The 26,244-nt window shown below is 35.0% G+C and overlaps 2 protein-coding genes across 12 annotated transcripts in view; one reads left to right on the forward strand and one right to left on the reverse strand.

The window, feature by feature from the left end:
• Positions 1-284: 284 nt before the first annotated feature.
• Positions 285-3,980, forward strand: si:ch211-202f5.3 (uncharacterized). Its single transcript, XM_067407601.1, has 2 exons — positions 285-367; positions 1,749-3,980. The coding sequence occupies exon 2, from the start codon at positions 1,868-1,870 to the stop codon at positions 2,192-2,194; it is 327 nt and encodes a 108-aa protein (XP_067263702.1). The 5' UTR covers positions 285-367; positions 1,749-1,867; the 3' UTR covers positions 2,195-3,980.
• A 3,520-nt stretch (positions 3,981-7,500) lies between these two features.
• pisd (phosphatidylserine decarboxylase) overlaps positions 7,501-26,244 on the reverse strand; it is a 38,710-nt gene continuing 19,966 nt past the window's right edge. For 5 of the 11 annotated variants that reach the window (XM_067405874.1, XM_067405871.1, XM_067405870.1 and 2 more), the window contains 6 exons: positions 21,152-21,317; positions 16,300-16,536; positions 15,597-15,735; positions 14,290-14,439; positions 13,901-14,061; positions 7,502-9,284 (listed from right to left, as the gene is read on the reverse strand). In XM_067405874.1, coding sequence (XP_067261975.1) covers positions 9,060-9,284; positions 13,901-14,061; positions 14,290-14,439; positions 15,597-15,735; positions 16,300-16,536; positions 21,152-21,317 — 1,078 coding nt within the window. In that variant the 3' untranslated portion in view covers positions 7,502-9,059. Of the gene's footprint in view, positions 9,285-13,900; positions 14,062-14,289; positions 14,440-15,596; positions 15,736-16,299; positions 16,537-21,151; positions 21,318-26,244 lie in introns of all 11 variants that reach the window. The other 6 variants (XM_067405876.1, XM_067405879.1, XM_067405877.1 and 3 more) reach the window with 4 other exon arrangements.

Below are 26,244 nucleotides of genomic sequence, written 5' to 3' on the forward strand. Positions count from 1 at the left end.
ATATTTCATTGTATCGTTACTGCAACATATCGTCTAACTATAATGATAGTGTATTCAATATTAACATTCCTGAACTGACTTTAACCAGCCTCCTCCCCCATCACACACACACACACACACACACACACTCTCCTGGTGGTTTCAGCTGAGCTTGAATGATAAGGGTGGGGTTACATACACACACTGCCATGTTTAAACAAGACTCACGGTCAGCTGGATAGCCACCTCCTCCTTTTCTCTCCAACCTGGTGGTTCAGGTTGGTCTCACCTTATTTTGGAAACACGGAAGAACAGAAGTCTCAGCAGGAACAGCGTGCAGCTGTGAAAACTGATTCCCACCAAACAAATCACCCTCAGGCCTCTGCCGGTAAGCAGTTTATCTGTATTTCTGTATCAGTGGTCACGGGCACAGATAAAGTTAATTGTGATTTGTTTTTTTACAAGTAACAGATTAGTCTTTGAATCTAGGAATGATTTGGTGAAAAATAAATAGCTGAAAGAGTGATGTCTTATTCATAGAGCTTATAATATAACTTAAAAACTAAGCAATAAAAATGTACAATAACAACTGAGCGTTTATAATCCTCAATGTTACGAAATTATTTTAACAAACCTATCATCAGTTGTTGTTTTCCGAGTATCAGCTCGGCGGTTTCAAACCAAAAGCGTGACTGCAAATGTGAGATTGATTTTATACAACAGTTCAATAAAGTCAATAACTTACATTTTCCGTCACAATTTTGCCAGTTGCTTAATTTTTTTAATATCCAAACCAAACCGACAGTACGATAAACCGTAACCGTTAAGTTTTCTAGCAAAAAAGAGTTCATGATTGAACCGTTTGAACGAATCGGTTGAGTGAATGATTCAATGTCTCATTCTAAAAGGCTGAATTCAGAATAACATAATACCATAGTATTAAGCCATTTCTTTTTATGAAAGAAGTTGTAAGAGTAGCATTCTATTCAGAATTGCAGTCAGTTTTGGTTCTGAATGAATCAGCAGATTTGAATGAATCAGTTGAGTGAGTGATTCATTGACTCATTCATAAAGACAGAAAGACATGGGTCACTGAATCCCCACCATTAATCAATTCTTTAATCATTTACTCACCCTCACATTTTTCCAAGCCTGTATGAATTTCTTTCTTCTGCTGAACACAAAACAAGGCATTTTGAAGAATATGGGTAACCAAACAGTTGATGGGGAAAAAATTACTATGGAAGTCAATGGGGTCCCATCAACTGTTTGGTTACCGACATCTTTTGTGCTCCGCAGAAGAAAGAAATTCATACAGGATTGGAACAACTTGAGGATGAGTAAATGCCAGAATTTTCATTTTTGGGTGAAGTATCCCTTTAAGTAGTACAATCTGGAACGCCGTTTATACCAAGGAAGATAACGATAACCATAAAGTTTTAATAATCACTCTAATTCTATGAGAATATAGAATTCCACCCCACAACTAGGCCAATAATTATAACGACCCAGATATAATTTGGAATCACTTTCAGAGTGATTGTTATCCCAGCTGATGGACGATAAATACAGCCAATCAGAATCCACTCAAATTTAAAACGCTCAGACATTTACAGCGGTAGACGACATAACTGCAGCGTGCATTGGTGTGAATGCTAATATAGTTAGCGTTATTGGTGTGAATGGGTCTTGTTGTATAATATGTGTTTTGTAAGATGTCTTGTCAAGCAAACAATCTCCGAACAATGAAATTCATTTTCTTTCCTTAGGGATATTGAAGAAAGAACTGATATTTGGGTCCAATGATGTTCCAAGAGTTTTAACAGACTGAAACAGAAACCGAGGCCCTTGATTATTCATTTTTGCCCATCTCCTCCAGCCTGACACCATGAATATCTCACTTGAGAACCCCTATGGTGACGTCACCATCCCTCGTGCCAAGTTGCGGGATCAGGGAGACTCCAGCACCATCATCATGAACCCAATGACCCTAGAGAGCACCTACAACAACCGTAACTCCTTAAACCCCTACAACAGCTTCAAAAATCCAGGGGAGAACAACACCTCAGGTGTTCCGGTTTACGGAGAGGCCAGAAACGGCAGCCAGAACCCCCCTCCTTACAACAACCAGCCAGGATACACCGTAAAGGAAAGCGATGAGGAGCAGGTGGGACGATGCTACGCCTGTTGCTGCCGCTGCCGGAGAAGGAAGTGAGACCAGATGATGTACCCTGTGGGTTTACAGTTTGGAACCATCATTCAGCCTCCCAAATTTTGAAAGCCAAATGCCATACAGTTCTAAAATGACTGGATTTTAGGACTGCTTTAGCTATTACGTAACCTGGAGATCATACAAAACAAGAGCTGACCTTCTGTGACTACACTGAAACATATTATATTAAATATTTACTTTTGGATTACTGTCAAACAGTGCTTTGTTCAGATGGATTGCTCTTATTGGACGGCTTTGAAGATGCCTTACCTATGTGTGCCTCATACAATGGCATGCTTTGATAATCCTTTCATTCTAGTGTCACCCAGTTGTTCTTGTACACTTACTTACTTATATTTGAATAATATCATTATTAATGGAGTGTTTCTATAAATTATAATGGCACTGAACTGGTTTTAGTGGTGCACACAGAGGTGAGGCTCTCTTCACAATATGTCCCAGTGGGTTTCTCCAAGTTTCATTTGGTTTTTGAGCCACACCCTGACATGCCGTCAGACACAGGTCAGTGAAACTCGAGGAAGATCCCTCGTTCTTCTTCTAAAGAATATACAAAAGGACAGTGTCAACTCTTCCTGCAGAATAAGTGTTGTGGCATCCGAGTTTCTATTGAACAAGCTTTTCTGGTTGCTGTAGGCATACTGCTGACGCATTGTGTCTATTGGTAAACCTGCCAAAGAGACTGTTGAATGTAAGATAAAACAACTATAGTACTGATTATTATTTTATTATATGCAATATTATGGTAGTTAGATTTAATACAATGGGGCGTGGACAGTTTTTCTTTGGCCATAAGACTGTGAGCCTGACTATTGTAATGTAAAATATGCCAAACAAAACGTTGTCTGTATTATATGTTAGGCACGATGACCAATATATTTTTTTGATACATAAAATCACTTTTGTCTCCATAAAGAATTGTCTTTTTACTTCTCAACGTTTCTAACAAGGTGACTCAGCCTGTGTGACGACAAATTCTTTCTAGCTGAGTAAAGGGAGTATATTAGCAGCTGAACCGGTTTGGGACGCAGTGCCCTTAGAGCGAGTTCCTGGAACAACAGATTTACAGTCACAAGGAGTCTAGGCCAGCCGGTTTACAGGTGTACAGAAACTTTGTTATCTGGAATCTGCAGCACGACACCTACTGTGGATAGTGTTATTATTACTATCCACTATTGATATACAACAATTAGATTTATTTAGATTTATTTTATAGTGTTCGAGAGTTCATGGAAAGCAAACCAAAATTTTGCCAAGACATAGATTAGGAGAGACATTTGAAACATTTCAATCGCAGGGAAATTATGGATTCAGAGGGAAACACTTACTGTAAAAGTTAAAAACCGTTAACATGCTAGGAAATTGGAACTGGTAGACTTTGTCTATTTTCTTGACATTGCTTGATATTTTGTGTAAGTAATTTTGTTTGCTATCAAACCGTAAACATAAATTAAACACAATACTACACCGTACACACATAATGGATTAATCCCTTTGTAAAATTTATAGTATACTTTTACAGTTATTGTATATACAGGATCTCATTCAAACAGCTTGTTGAATTTGTCATTTTTTTTATGTTGACAGTGGTGGCTGCTATCAAGTTTACACACTGTTTTGTAAGAGTAATAGGTTAACTGTAGTAAATATGGTATTTTGACCAAAACTGTGGTCGTGATTTTTCGTATGGCTGCTTGGCTCTTGTTAATAATGACAGGTTAAAATAACAGTAAATTTAATGATAGTATGGTGATCATTTATAAATGTGTGTGTGTGTATATATATATATATATATATATATATATTATATATTATATATTATATATATATATATATATTATATATTATATATATATATATTATATATATATATTATATATTATATATTATATATTATATATATATATATATATTATATATTATATATTATATATATATATATATATATTATTAGTAATGTTAAGGGAAAAATGTTAAGGGAAAATTTCGCCCTTACTAGGAAATGGAAATAAATATTAATTTGTTTCTCACATGAATGAATTTTAGTGTCTTTCCTGGTATTCTGTGCATTTTGGACATCATAAAATTTAGAAAATCAAACTCAGTTTTTAAAAGAAATTGTGTATTCATGATATGGTAATGTAAAACATTTGTAAAATGATTTTGGTCAAGCTCGGGTAAATAAATGTAACCATTTATTAAACAAAATCAGTGAAATGGTAGATAAAAAAAGTCCACCCTGTTGGGGACAGATGAACAACAATTGTACATATGATTCTAATTTATGGGCATTGTTTACATTTTCATAGATGAGTCCCTTTATCATATCAGTTATTAAATTATCACAAAATATATATTATGTATGAATAATGTATTTACTTTCTCACAAACACATCATTTGATTTTTTTTTTTTTTTTTAGATACAAAGGCCTGAAAGGCATTTTTGTTCACTCTCTAAAGTATGTTATTGATACTCCAATTCATTTTCATTGTCACTGAATTAATTTGATTATTTGTGCTGTTTTAAGAAATTGAGTTTAACAAAACTGCTTAACAGGGTGGACAAAGTAATAACAGAGTGGATGGACTGATAAAAAAATGTACTGATACATGATTTCCTATCTCACATACAACCAATTACAATATTTACAATACTTTTTGTTTGAACTGGATTGTGATAGGAAACATATGTAAAACATCACCAAAGAAATGTAAGCATATAAATTACTTTTATAATAACTATGTACACTCTCAGTGTCCACTCTAGGTCTTTTTACAGCTCTACACCTTTTAACAGGGTGGACACTATCGTGAATATTCTGACCTAAAACCAGTAACTTCACCAAGTCTGAGCAAAAAGAAGATAACCAGAGGTTTATCAAATAAAGAATTGCATGGTTTTTAAAATTGTAATTTTAATAATATGATTTTTCTACTAATTTTTTTCATATTTCCCTTAACAGAGTGGACATATTGAGGTTGACCACATCAAATTTGAAAGATAAAACTGGTCAAAACAGACATGTCAGTTTCCCTCCAAAAGAAGTGATGACTGCTTTATGATGTCATTTCCAACATTCATTTGAAGGGAAAGGAGTCAAAAATAACAGTGTGGACAATAACTTGAGAGATGCATTAAAAACCTTTATTATAATTGTTAAAATAAATGTATAATTAAAAAAAAAAAAAAATTAGAGAGAAACATTACTGATATACCCAACAATGTAAAGATTTTTGGAAAAATCACGTAAGTGTATTTATCATGAAAATGGGATACGCGAGCCAGGAAAAATGGTGATATGGTAGTTTTAAATGCTGTAAAATATCTCAAATATTTTTTTTTGAATCAACTTTGAAAAAACCTTTATTATAATTGTTAAAATAAATGTATAATTGAAAAAAAAAAATTATAAATTAGAGAGAAACATTACTGATATACCCAACAATGTAAAGATTTTTGGAAAAATCACGTAAGTGTATTTATCATGAAAATGGGATACGCAAGCTAGGAAAAATGGTGATAAGGTAGTTTTAAATGCTGTAAAATATCTCAATTTTTTTGAATCAACTTTAATATGCTTAGAGTTCAAATTATGTTATTTATGTCTAAGACAGATTTAAAATTGATATTGTAAGCAGTAAGTTCATGGTCTCTTTACTGGGGACACAAAAGGCACCGAATCCCAGGAATGACCCTTCAGTCACTGCAGACTTCCATTAGCACCAGTAGGGGGAGTGCGCTTATTAAAATACAACCGTCCGCAGAAGACCAGTTAAAGAAGACAGTTCCCTGTGCTGTGTGGAATGTTACAGCGATGGGTTCGAATGAAAATACCATGGTGGCGATTTATTCCCATATTAAGGCATGATATGATACTAAACGTGCTACTAAATATCCCTGTCTAAACTTTCTTAGCAAGACACACATGAAATATGTACACAAAAACGCATGTGAATGGTTGCCGTGTCCATATGTTGCACTCTAAATATTTTAATAGGCCTAGTTTTATACATAATATAAAACTTTCCATACATATTACACATATAACCGTATTACCCTATTTAACTTTGTTAAATATATTTCATTTTCACACAGTGGACTACATGATAAAAGATTAAGTCATAAACATTTTGAAATGACCAGATACCCTTAAGTATTTTGATGTTCGGCAGAAATAAAGATAATAAAACATAAAATAAATGGTGTTTTGTCAACTACTGTATTGAGAAGGTAGCTAAGGATGTAATGTTGTATTACCACAGCAGTGGAATGGGCAACTGCTGGTGACATAAAATGATACTCACTAAATGTTTGCTTACTCGGTTTATTATTTCTGAAGGTCAAAGTAACGGTCGAGGCTTACCGAAACAGGCGTGCCTTCGGCCGCGTGAGTGCGCTGCTCTGACTGTGATTGGAGGATGGAGAAGAAACGAGAAGATTCTAGAAGTGAACAGACGGGCGCGCTGTCACTGTGTGCGGGGAGGGGAGAACTGCACTGTAGGGGTGCTCGACTCCGATTCCTCACTCCCAAACGACTCCATTTGCTTCATTTACTTTAGGTCGGCAATACCTTTATTAAAACAACACATTTTTAGCGTGATTGGCCAAATAAGTCCGATTTAAAGATGAGATTACCTTGAATTGTTGAGCCACCATCGTTTGCTAGTTGTTGTTGCCAATAAAAGTCATGAGAAAAAGACTTTTGGAGTCGACTCCCTATTACTACTGCAGGTCACTGTGATTTTGCCAAGTAAGACATGTTCCTGGATCAACATCCGAAAATTTTGTCCTAACCTTTTCCCAACACCTAAACCTAACCCTACCCATAACTTATCCCATATCCCAGAGGGAAATGATAGTTGAATAACACTGTTGTGGAAGCACCTAAACCAGGTTGAAAGCCTAAACTTGACATAAATGGTAAACTTGTCCCTCAAATCTGATTGGTTGATTGGAGTGTTGATCCTGGAACATGTTGTACTTGGTGAAATCATGTTCACCTTCTGGGGCACTTTGTGTGCTTATAAGTTGAAAGATGTCCTGACTGGAAATTGAGAAGGTAGTAGACAAATAACGGACATTTTGTCTGACCAAAAGCAGAACATTTTAGGTTAAAATCTGCATGAATCTTGCAATTCATTACAATAGTCATGTGGGTAACAGCTTAATTTTTTAAAAGTACAAATATTCCATGCAGTCTTTCAATTAATATTAAGTATGCATTTTTAATGAATAATTATAAACATGGCCTTTAAATAGTTTTAAATGAACTAAACGTTACACTGCTTGAACAGCGCTCCTGATACATCCCTTTCAAAGCACCTCTGACATTTTAATCCATATTCCACTGAGACTTTGTTCATTATTAATCAGCATTACGTAATGATGAATGACTTTCCTCAAATACCATGGTCAGATTTGTCCTTTTTATATTCCCCTGTGTATAAATATACAACTGTCACGAGAAGCTTAGTGTACTAATCCACCATAAACTCTGTATTATATTAACATTTCACTTCTTGTTTTACCTTTAACGGTTATGAAATCTACCGAATACTTCACATACATAATTGAAGAAGAGAAAAATATGCCAGTGAAGCCAGCTCTCAAGAGTTCCTGGTCAAGAAGCAGCAACCCTTTTGAAAAAGCATTGCAGTCGAAACATGACATAATGATGGTATCAAATGATAATGGCAATATCACAATAACAAACTTTTTAAATAATCTTCAAAATTTATTAATGACATGTTTCTTGCACTTGGAACTAGTTTGTAATTAATGTCTATGTTACATGAATTGAATTAGACTTTTCTTCAAAAGAATTTCCACAAGAGTGTGGCTTGGTGCACAGAAAAGCCCAGTGTTTGGTTTTGAACACATTCAAAGCAAAATTTCCAGAGTCCTCTCCCTTATCTTCATACAGATGTGGTCTAGATTAAGAGAGACTGGAGGGTCTTTATCCTTAGCTCAGGGTCTAGAGTCTGTTAAACTTGCTAGGTGCTGGTTAGTCAAAAAAAAAGAGAAAAGTCCAAGAACGAAAAACACATGCCATAAGATTACAAGAACTCTGATTCATATCAAAAGGGCAAAAAAAATGTGTGTTAGTAAAAATATATCTTGCGTTTTGGCACTAATCAAGTAGAGACAGCAAAATACTTTACATTAACCTCCAAACTAATTGCTAGACCAACCAGCAAAGGCATAATTCAATGCCAGAGAACAACGGCAGTGATAATTCTCACCTGTCTTTTCCAAAACTCTTTCTTAGTGAGAAAATGTGGCCACGATTTTACTGTCAAAATGGCTTGCACCTTCGTGAAGAGCAAAAGTTGGACGGAGAGAAAGGTTTTAAAGATGAGTGACTGGGAAAAACGAAGGAACCAAATAATGATGGTCTCTCATACATTCCCAAGGCTTGCAAAGTTAGCTGTGGAAATGAAACTCTTCAAACCCTTCACACAGTTTGACTCCAGCCGAAGGCAATATGGGCAAACAGAAAAACAAAACAACTGTTTTAATAAAACAAAATATAAAAATAATTTAGAGCCCAAAAAAAAAAAAAAAACTGGATGGCAATTCATGGTAAACAAATATTTTACAACATGATGGTCTAAGCTTTGCCGTAAAAGTATTTTACAACAACAAAAAAGCCTAACAAAATGACTGGGAGAACCCAATGGCAATAATGCAACAGTGGTGTTTGTGTGAGTACATATGAACACACATGTATCTCAGTTCAAACAGAGTACATCTCTGCAAATGTGAGTGTATTAGTTTTTGAGACCCTGAATGCATCTACACACAGATTGGCGTGTCCATCCTCAGATTCTGTTCCCCTCTTGTCTGCGTTACATCGTCCCGAGAGGTTCTCCAAAACGGATCTTCTGGCCTGCTTGCAAATTAAAGGTAAAATCCCGTGGAGCTTCGAATAACAGTACAATAGTGGAGCCCAAGTTGAACTCGCCCAGGTGTTCTCCTTTTCTCATGCTCACACCTTCTTGGTTGTTGTTTGTTACGTAGCTGAAATCATTGTAAGTTCCTTTGTTGTAGCGAGGGTTGTTGGTACGGAGTTCCTAAAAGGAAAAAGCAGCTTGTTAATGTCAATGCACTCATACCAAATTGGTACAAGCTTTTTAAAAATACATCTTTTAACAGATGGGAAACCTCCATTTTCATGTTAATACGAATAAAATCCAAATCCATTAGATTTAGGGAAAACATGCAATTTAAGAACTGTGGCAGGGGCACAGCTCAATGAGGTCACATTCCTGATACTGAAATACCACTTATCATATCAGGATACACCAAAAGAGGTGCTACTGCATTTACTTTCAAACACTCATCTCACCCATTAACCCACATTTTTACACATTTTTTCTATCGTCTAGTGGTCTGATTGTGGTCCATTAGAAATGAGGCCAAATCCACTCTTAGCGGTGTAGCTCAATATTCTGCTAATGCTTTAAAAAAACAAAACAAAAAAAAACAATTGGTTTTACAGAAAATATCATACATCAACAAGAGTGATTCTGTGGCTATACAGCAATTAAACAAGATAGGCCCTGATATACTTCAAGCGAAAATGAAGAACAAACTGGAGACCTGTTTTAACTACTGTTGCAGGCGTCTCTTAAAGGGTTAGTTCACCCAAAAATTAAAATAATGTCATTTATTACTCACCTTCATGTCGTTCCACACTTCGTTCATCTTCAGAACACAAATGAAGATATTTTTGCTCAGTGAGGCCTGCATAGCCATCAATTACATTTCCTCTCTCAAGATCCATTAATTTACTTAAGAACGTATTTAAATCAGTTCATGTGAGTACAGTGGTTCAATATTAATATTATAAAGTGATGAGAATATTTTTGGTGCGCCAAAAAAAACAATATAACGACTTATTTAGTGATGGCCGATTTCAAAACACTGCTTCAGAAAGCTTCAGAGCATAAATGAATCAGCGTGTCGAATCATGATTCGGATCGCGTGTCAAACCGCCAAACTGCTGAAATCACTTGACTTCGGTGCTCCGAACCTCTGATTCGACACGCTGATTCATAATGCTCCGAAGCTTCCTGAAGCAGTGTTTTGAAATCACTATACAAGTCGTTATTTTGTTTTTTTGGATCACAAAAAATATTCTCGTCGCTTTATAATATTAACATTGAACCACTGTACTCACATGAACTGATTTAAATATGTTTTTAGTACCTTTATGGATCTTGAGAGAGGAAATGTCATTGCAAATGTCATATGTCTATGGAGGCCTCACTGCGCCATCGGTTTTAATCAAAAATATCTTAATTTGCATTCCGAAGATTAACGAAGGTCTTACGGGTGTGGAACGACATGACATGAGGGCGAGTAATAAATTACATTATTTTCATTTTTGGGTGAATTAACCCTTTAACCCACAAACCTGAGCACTTTGAAAGATAATTGGTATAACTTAAAATTTAAGTTCCCATCCCACCAGAATGGCTGATTAGTTGACTAGGTTGTCTAGTGATCTTTAATCAGCTTAAGACTGGAAAGGGAGACACATTTAGATCTATCTATGTTTTAGTGAACAATAACACTCCTACGGTCAGCATCGTAAAAGCCTACAGCTACAACTTTCAAAGCAGAAAAATATTATGTGAACAACACATCTCAGCACTGCAGGACAAATCGCCTGCTGTGAGCAATGTTCCTGTTTTTGTGCAGAATCCACAGGTTTATTTGTGAGATTAAAGAAACGTCTTGTGTGGATTCTTTATGGTGTGCTACTTGCTCCCGGGAGCCAGACCGGACAGATGACTGCTTTAAAAATAGTTGCAGTACAAAAATGGCTCAACAAACAGCTGGATGCCATGAACTAGATGTTGCACAACCATAATATTTCTAATGTAACAGCTATGAACTTTTGAACCAAGATGAACTATGAACTTAGTCCAAGTGCTCTGGATATACTGAAGCACATGTTTCTGTGTCCACTGCATCCCCTGTCTCCTTGCATCAATCTGTATTAGAGTCTCTCTTATTAGGACTTCGTTTCCTACAATTAAAGGTGAGTTATTTAGTCTGTTTGTTGAATATCAGCACCATTAGTCTATTTGTTAGATATTAGGATGCTCAGCATCTTTATGTTAGGCTACTTATACTAATATTTAACAAACATCTCTCTTCACCAAGCATAATTATACAGGTTTAACTTAAAGGGGTACTTCAACCTACAAAATGGACTTTCAATAAAATGTCACTATCTATGCAGTTGAATATATATACTACCTGACTAGAGAGAACTAAAGTAAAAAGGCTGTTGTCTTTCCTTTTGCCAATAGGTAGGAAAACGTCAACACCCATAATGTACTGGCAATGTTGGCGTCCAAGGCCACTACCACCTGTCTGCTATGGACCGAGCCAACTGGGTTACTGTGAGACAGCAAAGTTTTGGGGACAAAACAACTGTATTCCATTCCGATTAATACATCAAACAGGTTCTCCCCACTCAGTGTCACACCCACTGAGAAACCTGTTGAAAGTGCCCTAGGTATTGCTGATTCTATTGTATGGAACGTGAAAATAGACACCAGACACCATAGTCAAATGTTTGCCACAAGCCAGAGAGGGCCTGACAAAGCAAATTTAAAGTGCTGCCCTAATGCTAATCGTAAAGATTGTTATTCATGTTGGCACTAATGATGTCCGAATTCGCCAGTTGGAGATCACTAAAAATAACATTAAAGAGGTGTGTGAACTTGCAAGTACAATACTGGACACTGTAATTTGCTCTGGCCCCCTCCCCCTACATAGCAGACTGACGTCATTCAAAGGCTGGCTGTCTAAGTTGTGTCCACAGAATAATAAAGGGTTCATAAACAATTGGAAAAGTTTTTGGGGCAGACTTGACCTTTTGAATAGAGATGGTCTTCATCCCTTCTGGGATGGTGCTTCTCTTCAGGTTAGGAAGCAGACAGACCGTCTAAACCAACCATCTGCTAACCACCTCACGTTACAGAAGTCAGATAAATCCCAACATAGAAACTCTTTCACCTAGATATCATCATATAGAAATTGTGTCTGTTCCTCAAAGTAGGAAATACAAAGAAAAACCATTTAAGGGTAAAAATTAAAATTTATGTTCAACAAATAAAAAGATATATATACACAAGAACAAATTATATAGCTTGGTTTGCTAAATATTAGATCCCTTTCTACAAAAGAACTTTTTGTAAATGATATGATCACAGATCAAAACCTAGATGTGCTGTTTGACAGAAACCTGGCTTAAACCAGACGATTACATTACTTTAAATAAATCTCCCCCCAAGATTACTGTTATGAACATGAGCCTCATCTGAAAGGCAAAAGGGGAGGTGTTGCTGTAATTCATACTAATATTTCCAGTATTACTCAAAGGTCTACTGACGATGTTGTATGAGAACCTGACTGAGCTGGACGTTGACGTTTCTTTTGGCAGAACTGCTTTATAGATTAAATTAAATGAAAGTACTTTATTGATGATCTTCACAACGGAACTGAATAAACACTGAACTGACTTCAGCTGAACAACCTCCAAAATGCATAATTTTCCTGTTATAACCGTAAAGCTGCTTTGAAACAATCTGTATTGTATTGTAAAGCACAATATAAATAAAGGTGGCTTGACCAGTCAAATACTGCCTTGCTTTATTAGGAAATACTTCTTAGCAAACTTTTAGTTATAATGGTGTTGGCTTGTATTGTTCCCAAGTGCAAGAACTAAGTAAACGTTTAGCGGGAGTGAGTAATTTTTGGTGTCCAGTGAAGGATCCAGCACGTTGAAGGCAGTAGCTAAAGGCTGGAAAAAAATCATTAACATGGGGAGAGCACTGTGATGGAAAACATGAAAAACCTCTGTGTTTGAAGTCAACAATTCAAACTGGATGACTATGAATGTTTTAGGCCAAACGGAGCGAAAAACTAAAAGACACCGCCATTCTGTCAAGTCCAAACACCCCCGTCCCAATCTTTTAAACATTTGACAAAATCATACCGGAACATTCAAATCTGTGTTTGTGTTAAATTACTCAAATTAAATATTTTTTCCAGCAATTAATAGTTTGTCAGAACTATTTATGTTATTTTGTTTAGTTGCCTTTTCAGAATCGTGGGAGAATCGTGATCTTGTAATCTACTACATGCCCTCAACAGTCATCTGATTGATCATTTATTCTTTTTTAGTATAATTCCAAAAACTGTTTATTTGTTTTATTTCTCTCAGTCATCACTGTATTGCCTTGATTTATGTTTTTCCAATTGAATATCATCTTTCTTACTAAGACATATTATCGTAAGATATAGAGTGCAAACTCATTTTATGTGCAGTTTACGCAAATAGTTTGCTATACCGTTATAAAGATCTTTTTGATATACATTACACACTATCAGAATTATGCATATTTTTTGCATAGTTTAGGAATTAAATTGAATTTAAAAAAATGAAATCTGAGGTATTTTTTCCTCTGAGTATGAGCATATTCTGTTATTTATTATACTATACAATCGATTTTTTTTTTGGATAAATTTTCATATGTCAGGCTTTTAGGGTTCATTTTCAGGGGAAACTATTGCTTTAAACTTTCATTCTTCTATACGAGCTAAAGAAGAGTAATATGGACATTTTAATCTCAGCTATGAGCAAATTGCAGAGCAAAACAATTCTAACCTTGTCAAAATAGATGCGTATAGATCCCACATTTGTCGCTCCTACAGCTGTGAGTGAAAAGAAGCCGTGCGTCCACTCCCCACTCAAGACCACCCGCTCATTATGGCAGAAAAGTTCCTTGATCCATCGTGCAACTCCTGGGTTCACGGACATCAGAGAACCTATGATAGAAACATACGTATCAGACCATAAACCATGCTTCAGTTATGTAACCAGGCACTGATGGTATCGCACTGCTCAGTCGCCATCAGATTAGAAAAGACGCTTATAACTTAAGCATTTAAGACCTAAAGTCCCTGTTGATTAATCTTTTTAACAACAAATCATATTTTCAGAAAGCAAAACAAAATAACAGAGAGCAAAAGAGAGAAACATATTATGCCGCTGACCTGGAAAGTGCCGTCTGTGTGCCACCCTCCAGTCTGTAGGCGAGTGGAAGCAGTGGTAGTCACCTGGAGCCAGATAAACTACACAGTGAAACAACTCATTCCCCTCCTTAGTGACCAGGGCATCCTGGAATGTGCCAGGGTCATCTTCATCTAAACAGGACAAGAAAAATAAAACCAAGATGATTCAATAGTTCAATAGTTGTCAGGAAAAAATATGAAAGATATTGGAGAGTTTATATCACATGGTCTATAAGCTTTGCATGATGTTCTTTGTTGGTCAGATCCGATTTAAGGCTTAGTGCTTTCAATATTCATATCAATCTATAATTTCCCTGCGATTTTAGAGATGCAAAACAGTTCAAACATTTGGGGTCAGTTATATGAAAACAAATGAATACTTTTATTTTGCAAGGACGCATTAAATTGATCTAAAAGTGACCGTAAAGACATAATGTAAAGACGTTATAATGTTACAAAAATAAATGCTGTCGTTTTGAAATTTCTATTTATCCTGAAAAAACATATTAGAATGAATTCTTAAGGATCATGTGACACAGAAGCCTGGAGTAATGATGCTGAAAATTTAACTTTGCCATGACAGGAATAAATTGCATTTTGAAATACATTTAAAATAGAAAACGGGCATTTTAAATTAAAATAATAATATTTCACAATATTACTGTATTTTTGATCAAATAAATGTAGCCTTGTTGTGCAAGAGAGACTTCTGTCAAAAACATTTAAAAAAAAAAAAAAAAAAAAAGAACCAACATCACACTTTTGAACAGTAGTGTGGATTATGGTTAGTTTGCTCAACAAGCTTTTCCAGGCACTTGTTACATTAAGTCACTTGGTGCAAAACATTTTGACAATACAGTCTTGATATTTTATAAAATTGTTAGCAAAATGTGATGAGGAACCAGAAATATGAAGTCAACCATACAGTGATACAGAAATTCACAATACGGACTGTATACATCTCAAAATGTATATTTAATTTATGCTTTCCATTCTGTTGTCTTACTGTAAAATAATGTCCAATTCAATCCTCTTTTATTATTGCTTTCACATGACAAGTCTTTCTTCAATGTTATATGAACTTACTTTCACTGAACCGAATCCCGGACTGAGAGCGGATGGGATCAGAGCTGCTTTAATTTTGTCACTGTTGTGACAATCAGTATGCATCTTATTTTCTGCTGAACGTGAGTGTAAACTGATTTTCTGATGTTATGATCCGACATCAAAGAATTTTTGTTCCGGAAACATGTCCTACTTGGTCAAATGACAAATTAATTGAGACTTACTTCTGTTAGCTGTTAAACTCTCTGCCCAGGTGCGTGGCCCGAGGAACGTTTCCAGGGAGTAGGTCACTCCCTTCACCTGCTCTACCTCACAGTTCTTCACACGGCCAAAATGAAGGATCTTGCCGTCAGCTGGACTGATCTGTGGAGCGAACGGTCACTCGTTGTATTAATCTATTATATATTTCGTAAGTTTTCTTCATACTGTATTAAAAACAGACTAGCTCGATTAGCTGGAATATGCAAAATTATAAAATCAAAATAAACATTAGATTAAGCATGCAATTATTTCAGAACCCATAACAAATATAGGCAACAGGAAATGATGTAACATTCCAAGGGCTTCTGTTTCAAGTAAATAATTAAAAATATTAAAATATTTTTATTTAAATATTTATAACCACCTACTTAAAAAAATAAATAATAATAATTACCATCTACTCAGGTTTCCTGTTACACTGCCATATGCTACACTTCATATATTCTTTTATATGTCATTAACAATATACAAAAACAATACAACAATATACAATGGTTAGGTCCTATACTAGTTAAAGCCAAAACAAACTGGCAGGTCACCAAACGATCACAACATGATGTGAAATGAAAATTCAATGCATATGTTTCTCCTGGGTTTGCATTTGAATGAAAGTGAATGGAAATTAAAAAAATTCCTCTTTTTCTACAGTTAAAAACCCAGACTTACCACGCAGTGCGAGTCGCACACTGGCCGGACCTGAGGTTTGAGTTTGCGCCTAAAAAACTCGCCCAGGTTTCTGTAGTGCTGTAGATCCTCCACTGCCGCTTCCTTCATGTTGACTCCAAATGTCCATATATACAATCTGAAGATAGGTTTCCGTAACCAATTGGGCAGGTCCACCTGGTTCAGGCGACCCCAGGCTCTGGAGAGCAGTCGTGTGGGTATGGACTTGTAGATTGTAACCTACACCCAAAAGAAAGAGTTTGAAGACGGCATGCTCAAATATCTGTATAATAATCAACAGCAAACGTTCGCAAAGAGGAACATAAACACACTTAAAGTGATTGAACCATTTCAGACGGTGAGAAAAGAGGTGATGCTGCAATGTATATTATGAAAAAATGAGTTTTTGACCTTGGATGCATGTAAAGGAGACCTCCAAAACAAAGTTAGGAACCTTTAAAATTAGCATAACAGGATGATTGCCACTTTGTTTCTTTATACATCAGCTGACAACAGAATGCTTTATTATCAGAAGTCAGATATCAAGAAGGAATATGATTTTGAATAGAACACACCATAAATATTTGATGAATCAAAATTTCGGCAACTTAAAATATTCTTAAAATGTCACATTTTTTTCATAACAAGGCAAGGTAAGTTCAGAATGCAAAATGGTTGTACTCCCCAAAAACATGAATATTTATGAATTAATAATAAAGAATGCTTGTAAAAATGCCTTTTACCTTGCAATAAACATTTGAAAAAAAACATTTTATACAGACATGTATACAGTCAATTTTAATGCAAGCGAGTATCTAAAGTGTTTTAAAACCTGTTGTAGTAATGCTGCCTTCACCTGCTATAGGAAATATGATCATTCCCACTGCTGAAGTCGTGGATATGAGCTTATCGCATTCAACTTTCAGCATGAGAAGGCGTTCGTGTGCAGTTTATTTATTCATTTATTTTTAACCTAGGAAACTCTTATTTACGATAATCCCAAGATCATGTGAAGGCAGCATAAGTCCAGCAGCTACATGTGACTGACTGTACATCACCCTCTGTGCACCACGTGCTCCAGTGTTTGGATTGAGATCAGTGTATCGCACTGATCAATATTGATGTGGGCAAGGAGTGATCCTAGATCAGTGCTACAGATAGTACAGGGGCTCATAGTACAGGAGCTGGCCTGGGAGTTCAGTGTAAGTGGATTACTGTAGCTTCAATCCCAGCTGACAGACAGGAGGCTAAATGCGGACACTGTTGGAGTCTTACAAGGTGGTGGGTTGTAGATGATGGTTATAGGTTTAACAAGCAGGAAGTGAAGGATATCCAAATGTTGCCCGACCCAGAAAAAGGCTCTTTATCCACAAAGTGTGTCATTTTAGGTTCTCACATTTTTAAACAGAAAATACACATTATGCTAAGATTGATACGTTATTTATAGTAAGCTCTTCAAAAAATGTATTTATTATTTACTTATTAAAATTAAAAATATCAATTGCTTTTTAACATAAAAAGAACTTCATGGTGCGTTCAAGACCTACAGGGAAGTTCGTATTTACGAGTTGTTTACAACATCAGGTGCATTCAAGTCACTTGTCTGAGCAAGATGGCATTGTACCTTCTCTTAAAGGGTTAGCTCACCTCAAAATGTACTCACCCTCAAGCCATCCTAGGTGTATGAGACTTTCTCCTTTCAGACAAACACAGCTGAGTTATATTAAAATATATCCTGGCACTTCCAAGTTTTATAAATCATAGTGAAGGGGCGTTTTTTTTGAAGTCCAAAAAAAGTGCATTCATCCATCATAAAAGTAATCCATAAGGCTCCAGGGGGTTAATAAAAGCCATCTGAAGCAAAGCAATGGATTTTGTAAGAAAAATATCCATATTTGTAACTTCATAGACTATAATCACTAGCTTCCGGTATCATCGGTCTGTGCGTTCATGAGAGAATAGAGTTCCAGCGTATTACATAGGATGTGAGTGTAGTGTTAGCTGAGGTGAGATTAGATGCCTCTCACGGTTCAAACAAATAGGCCTGGAAAACAAACTCAAGCTCCTCCGACATTTCTTTTTAAAAATTAATTAAATTTCTTGCTTTAGACTTCTAGTTCATAATCAAGGTTTTGTTTTGCTCTATCCTCTGCACATCCACGTTCGTCAATCCGTCATCCATCAGGACAAAGTTCACTCTTCGGCCGGAATTGACTCGCGTATGGAAACCAGTGATTCTAGTTTATAAAGTTTTTAAATATGGATATTTTTCTTACAAAAATGCATTGCTTCACTTCAGAAGGCCTTTATTAAGCCCCTGGAGCCATGTGGATTACTTTTATGATGTAAAAACAGTAATATTGTAAAATATTATTACAATTTAAAATAACTTTTCTATTTGAATATATTTCACAAAGTAATTTATTCCTGTGATGGCAAAGCTGAATTTTCAGCATCATTACTCCAGTCTTCAGTGTCACATGATCCTTCAGAAATCATTCTAATATGCTGATTTGCTGCTCAAGAAACATTTAATGTGTACAATTGTACAAAATATTTGTGTACAATATTTTTTTTCAGGATTATTTGATGAATAGAAAGTTCAAAAGAACAGTGTTTATCTGAAATTGAATCTTTTGTAACATTATAAATGTCTTTACTGCCACTTTTGATTGATTTAATGCATCCTTGCTGAATAAAAGTATTCATTTCTTTAATTTCTTTTCAAAAAAATAAAAATAAAAATTCTTACTGACCCCAAACTTTTGAACGGTAGTGTATAATGCTACAGAAGCTTTGTATTTCAGATAAATGCTGTTTTTTTGAACTTTCTATTCATCAAGGAATCCTTAAAAAACAAACAAACAAAAAAAAAAAAACAGTACACAACTGTTTTCAACATTGAAAATAATCATAAATGTTTCTTGAGCAGCAAATCAGCATATTAGAATGATTTCTGAAGGATCATGTGACACTGAAGACTGGAGTAAAGATGCTGAAAATTAAGCTTTGCATCACAGGAATAAATTACTTTGTAAAATATATTTAAATAGTACACAGTTATTTTAAATTGTAATAATATTTCACAATATTACTGTTTTTACTGTATTTTTAATTAAATAAATGTAGCCTTGGTGAGCAGACGAAACTTCTTTTAAAAACATTAAAAATCTTAGTGGTTCCAAACTTTTGGACTGTACTGATAAATATAATACAATATAATATAAATATAATATAATATAATATAATATAATATAATATAATATAATATAATATAATATAATATAATATAATATAATATAATATAATATAATATAATATAATATAATATAATATAATATAATATAATATAATATAATATAATATAATATAATATAATATAATATAATATAATATAATATAATATAATATAATATAATACAATATAATACAATATAATATAATATAATATAATATAATATAATATATAATATAATATAATATATAATATAATATAATATAATATAATAATATAATATAATTATTAGATCACGGTTACTATATTCACTTCCATTATAAAGCTTGGAAGAGCCAGAATATTTTTTTTATATAACTCCAAATGTGTTTGACCGAAAGAAGAAAGTCATACACCTAGGATGGCTTGAGGGTGAGTACATTATGGAATAATTTTAATTTTTAAACTAACACTTTAATTAAATACACAAAAATACAGCACTTTTTTATTTTATTTTTTTACTCTACTTCTAGAAAATGAAAAACAAAGAACGTGCATCAGGTGTGTTTTGCTTTTAGGAATTAATACAGGAAGCCAATGTAAACTATTGTATATTACAATGCTATCATATTTTGTGCAGCATATTTTATGCTATCATAATATTTGTACTTATTAAGTATTGTGGTATTTCGCTGTGGTATCCCCATCCCCCCATTTAAGTTATTTACGGCTTTATGAGTTGAATGCACATGAATGCCACCACAAATACGATACCGACAAGACCTGACAGCACTATTATATCCTAGTACATTTCCTAGTTTATTCTTGGCTTTTATGATGAACTGCTTTGTAAAGGTCCTCATTTGTAAGTAGATAAAAGCATCCAGTAAATGAGTTAAAAAAAAAAAAAAAAATATATATATTATATATATATATATATATTATATATTATATATATATATATATATATATATATATATATATATATATATATATATATATATATATATATATATATATATATATATATATATATTCATTCTAGAACTACAGATTTACATTAACAAACAAAACATTTTTCTATTTCTCTGTAACTTCCTGTCTGCCACAGGAGATACGGTATCTACTTCTGAGCATCAGCATGGGCTGACTGGCAATTTTTTCGTGGGAAGTGAACAATAGTGGTGTCAGAACCACCGTGGCACGGTGCCCTCGACTGGGTCTAGAGACAAAGTGTTCCTCAGTTCAGAGCTGCATCATGGGACAATGGCTCTTTTCACACAAGTCCCAATGGAGCACAGAGCTCAGCAGGTCCATATGCAAGTAGCCATCTGCTGATAGCAGCAGCTCTTTCTGCTGACCTTGCATCAGTTTTGAGGTTTTATTTCTCTGGGTTAAAAAATAGAGAGAACTGATCCCAGATCTAGGTCGTTATTCTGTAATGGTTCCAGTAAGGCTTCACATGATCACAGCATCATCCATAAGGTAACACCTGTTTTGCATAACAAAATCACAAATGCCCATAATACACTGATTACACACTGATGGATGTCATTAATGTCTCTGGATAGTGAGATTTTGCACACTCAAACACACACAACATAAGTCTATTGACTCTTTGATGTTTCCACCTGTACTTACTCTGCTTGTGGGCCTCCAGCCTACTTTGGCGAGAGGTTTGAGCGTTCCAAAGGGCAGGATGTAGTAGAGGAAGGACAGAGGCCATGAGCGAAGGCGGACAGTAGGCCGGGACATGCAGCTCAGCTGGCCTAGGCGCCGCCGCAGGGCCAACTGTGGGAACTGCAACCTGCACAATACATTCATGATGCCAAAGTGCTCAAAATACTCAGACAGACACATATAAAAGTATAAAGAAGATGGAAACTAAAGATATATGTCCAGATGATCTAAATGTTGTAAAGCAGGGGTGCCCAATTCTGGAGAACAACCTTTTTGCAGAGTTCAGTTCCAACCCTGCTCCAACCTGTTTGTAATTATCAAGTATATCCTGAAGATCTTGATTAATCGGTTCAGCTTTAATTGAATAAATTTGGAGCTAAGCTTAGCAGGCAGACCTTCAGGAACAGGATTGAGCACCCCTTGTTATACAGTGAATCTCATGAAACCTGTCAAACATGTCCAGATAATATTACACCCTAAAAACCTTGAGAAACAAAATATGAATTGTGTGAATTTGGAAGTCAAAAAAATGACAGGAGTGAAATCCTTGATGACACCAATGACAGAAAATTACATTTTTTTGTTTTTTTTAAATTTACATTTAATGACATGTAAGCCTATATTTCAACAAGTGTCATTACCTCAATGCAATATAAAATTATTATTATATTCAATTTAATATTATTATAGTAATGACAAGTGTATCATTGAGTTAAGATAATATAAAATTATTATTAAAACAATATAACCAAATATAACTACAGTGGAAAAAATATGCTTAATTCTCATTAAAATAATGTGTATTTGTATAATTAAATAATTACATTTTACTACGGTAAAAATAATATATTTTTAATTAATTTTACTTCTATATTGGTTAAATAATGAGAATAACCAATGAGAATTTACAAAAAACTCAAAAAAGGAAAATATCTGAATGTTTTAAGGTAATGGAAAATTAGGTGAAAATGTGCAGATTTTTCATGAAAAAGTCACACAAAAAAAACCAACAACAATCTTATAAAAGTTTTTTTTTTTTCTTCTTTTCTTTGATTTTAGGGTAAAATTAGGGTCAGCGCTGTCCTGTGATTTATCACTAAAGTAGCTTAGAAACTCAAAAGTTATTGTAGCATATATTTTTCTACGTTTGAAGTAAAAATTTACAACCCACAGCTTCACAATTAATAGAGAGACGGTATGACTAATTCACACACGCAATCACTCTCATTACGTACTGGTACTGTGCCAATTTATCTTCATCTGATTTACAACGAGCAGAAATCTTGAAATGTTATGAACCATAGATAAAATAACTGCTGAAAGTGAGCTATGTCATGTCAGATCACTCTTTCAATAGGAAAAAAAATACTGAAAAAACCTTTAATAGTCAATCATATTTACAGTACAAACCTTGTCAGAGAACTACGAGGGCAAAAAACCCCAAAAACAAACAAACAAAATAATTGTTCATTAATCGTAAATCAAGGTAAAATGTACAAATAATCGAGGTTTTGATTTTAGGCCATAATCGTCCAGCCCTAGGTAAAAGGTTACCTGAACATGCTTTCTTGAGATTCACTCTATAAAATCAGAACTGGGCTGCTCTATCAAAATGGTGGAAAGGAGGAAGGAAACATTTATAAAACATGCAGAAATATACACACAGCCCACTCACACATACCAAAGACCAAACACAAAGACGCCCATACAGAAGACAATAAACAGAAGATGATAAATGCTAGAAAGATACTTGAGATAGTATCAGGAAAAGAGACAGGAATAGAAATTCTCCACTGTAAACTTAACCTCATGATCGTTCACACTGCCTCTCAACTACACTGACCACATACTCCTTTCAGCTCAATTCCACTTACATCAGTCTAAGCAAAGGCTGCTTTCACCTGCTTAATACCTTTAGTCTCATTTAGGGTTTATCATCACCTTCCTGTTACACTTGCTCTAGATATGGTACATGAGGAGAAATACTTGACCGAAGGTCTGGGCCAGTCTACATAATATTCTTAAAGGGATAATACACCCCAAAATGAATATTATATTATCATTTACTCACCCTCATGTAATTCTAAACTTTTATGAACTACTTTCTTCAGCAGAACACATACACACACACACACACACACAAAAAAAAAAAGATATATTTTTGATATTCATCTCGCAATTTTGACTTTTTTTCCCCCTCAGAATTGTGTGATATAAAGTTGCAATTGTGAGTTATAAAGTCAATGAGAAATAAACTCAGAATTGCGAGTTATGAAGTCAAATGTGGGATATAAACTCGCAGTTGCTGGAAATAAAGTCAGAATTGTGAGTAAATATAAACTTGCAACTCTGACTTTAGGGCTGCACAACGATTAATCGTGATTAATTGTTTGCAAAATAAAAGTGTGTTACGTAATATATGTGTGTGTTCTGTGTATAATAATTATGTATATATAAATACATACATGCACATGTATAAAATTAAGAAATATATACATGTATAAATAAATATACATATTTATATATATTTTATTTTACATATAAATATTTTATATATAAATATATTTTTTTTCTTAAATATATACATGTATGTGCATGTATTTATATATAAATAATTATTGTACACAGAACACGCACATATTACGTAACAGACTTTTATTTTGCAAACGATTAATCGTGATTAATCGTTGTGCAGCCCTATCTGACTTTTCTTGCAATTGTGAGTTTATATCTTGCAATTCTGACTTATTTTCTCAGAATAGTGAGATATAAAGTCGCAATAATGTTATAAAAAGTCAATTACAAGAAATAAACTTGCAATTGCGAGTTATGAAGTCAACTGCAAGGAAAAAAAAAAAAAAACAATTGTGAGAAATAAAGTCCAATTCTGAGAGAAAAAAAGACTTTTTTCCCCTCATAGTTGCGAGTTTACTCATGCAATTGCGAGTTATGAAGTCAGAATTGTTAGTTATAAAGTGTGAATTGCGAGATGTAAACTCGCAATTGTGAGAAAAATGTCAGAATTGTGAGATAAAAAGTTGCAATTACATTTTTTTTATTCAGTGGTGGAAACAAGCTTCCATAGGTTTGGAATGAGGTTATCATCACAAAAAGGGCCAGCTTTTAATCAACATAAATCTACTTAACCAGCACGAACATGCATGGTTTTTGTGGGTCATGCCGAGTGGGACATTTGCACAGAACTACTGAAGCCATGCAGGATATCCGCCAGTAATCTTTTTATTTTTATTTTTTGAGACCGTTGTGCTATTTTTAGCACCTGTACAGGCGGATAACATTCCAGATCAACATGTTGCAGACTGGAACAGCGTATGCAAAAATGTTGCACCTCTATCCTGGTCCAACTGATGGAACGTGACATCTTGTTTGGCTATAACTGCTTTCTTTTTATTGAAAATGACACTAAGAGCTACTGCTTCTGGCTAAAATGAGATTTAGTGTGTCAGTAAAGTAGCTTTAGTGTGTCAGTAAAGTGGGTCATATTTGGCCCTGAAAGTGATGACACAGCACCAGCGAGGTTGACATGGACTGTCCAGGGCTGCAGCTACAAGGGCTATCTATAGAATATAATACTGTGTCCACCCTAATCAGGATGAAAACTTGTTCTGACCTGTGGACAGAGGAGACTTAGCCATAGATGGCCTAACACAGACACTGAATGAGTCACCCGACTTTGCCAGGTATACTCGCAATGCTGCACACAAAAACATCTTTACTTTGACCCTTTCAAAATGTGCTATCCAGTAATATTTGTTTGAGAGGATCAACATTTACATTGTGGTCAGGGTGTGTAATCAAGCAGTACAAATAAAACTACTCCTCAGTGTATTGATGATAGGAACGATGGCAACACCAGCTCATGCCAGGTTAGTGCAGGCTGAGGGGGCAACCTTTCTGTGCCAAAGCTACACAATTTGCCTCCATAATCATCAAGTACATTGACCTGTCCTGCATCATAACAGCATCTGACTTGTGGGCCTCGCCTACAGAAAGGTGCAAATTTTATTGCTCTTGCTATAAATAGACAAACTGCAGCAGGCATAACATCGGACCATATTCTGCAGACCAGTCTAGTCATGACTCTGGTATGAGCAAATGTAAATAATAAAGCTCAAAGTCCCTTAAAAGTCAGTCAGTGCACTTGGCGGCCATCTTGGTACCACTCCTACGTATCTGAAAGAGGAAAGACTGAAATCTCTGGAACTGTAAAATTTCAAATAAGAAAAGATATATCATGCTAATCAATATAGGCTCAAACAAACAAACAAACAAACAAAACACTTGCCTCTACTTATATTTTTGCAAAACTCCAAAACATACCTATACATACAATTCAATACAGGTTCCATCTGACACTAGTGGCAGTAAGAAAAAAATAATTTTTTACCGTCTACACAAATTATGATACAGGAGCAGATTATCGATTAATGAAGACATGCAATTTTCATCCAGTTCCTTGGACAATGCTACATTATGACCTCAAAACACTTACTATATAGCATGATTTGTAAACTAATAGGCTACATTTTGAAGATTTGCATCACATAACCAACCTCATATGTATTAGGGCTGGGACGATACACCTATCTCCCGATTCGATACTATCATGATACTTGGGTGCTGATAGGGCTGGGCGATATATCGAATGCTTTTGTCACGCGCATTTCGTCAGTAAAGCCGGTTCCCTGATTACCGCTAAATCGCCATCACCTGCTTTCAAATGAAGCGGCATTTATCGCCATCACCTGCTTTCAAATGAAGCGGCATTTAATAGACAGAGCCGTAGTTCACTGATAAGCCACGCAATATCGCGTTCAATATCGATATGAATCGCCGTCAATATTGAACGCGATATTGCGTGGCTTATCAGTGAACTACGGCTCTGTCTATTAAATGCCGCTTCATTTGAAAGCAGGTGATGGCGATTTAGCGGCAATCAGGGAACCGGCTTTACTGACGAAATGCGCGTGACAAAAGCATTCCATATATCGCCCAGCCCTACGTGCTGATACGATATGCATTGTTATTTTTAA

This window comes from Chanodichthys erythropterus, chromosome 13 (genome assembly GCF_024489055.1).
Source record: "Chanodichthys erythropterus isolate Z2021 chromosome 13, ASM2448905v1, whole genome shotgun sequence".
Taxonomy (NCBI): domain Eukaryota; kingdom Metazoa; phylum Chordata; class Actinopteri; order Cypriniformes; family Xenocyprididae; genus Chanodichthys; species Chanodichthys erythropterus.

Coding starts and splice junctions, on each gene's coding strand:
- si:ch211-202f5.3 (XM_067407601.1), top strand. CDS start 1,868: ATGAATATCTCACTTGAGAACCCCTATGGTGACGTCACCATCCCTCGT.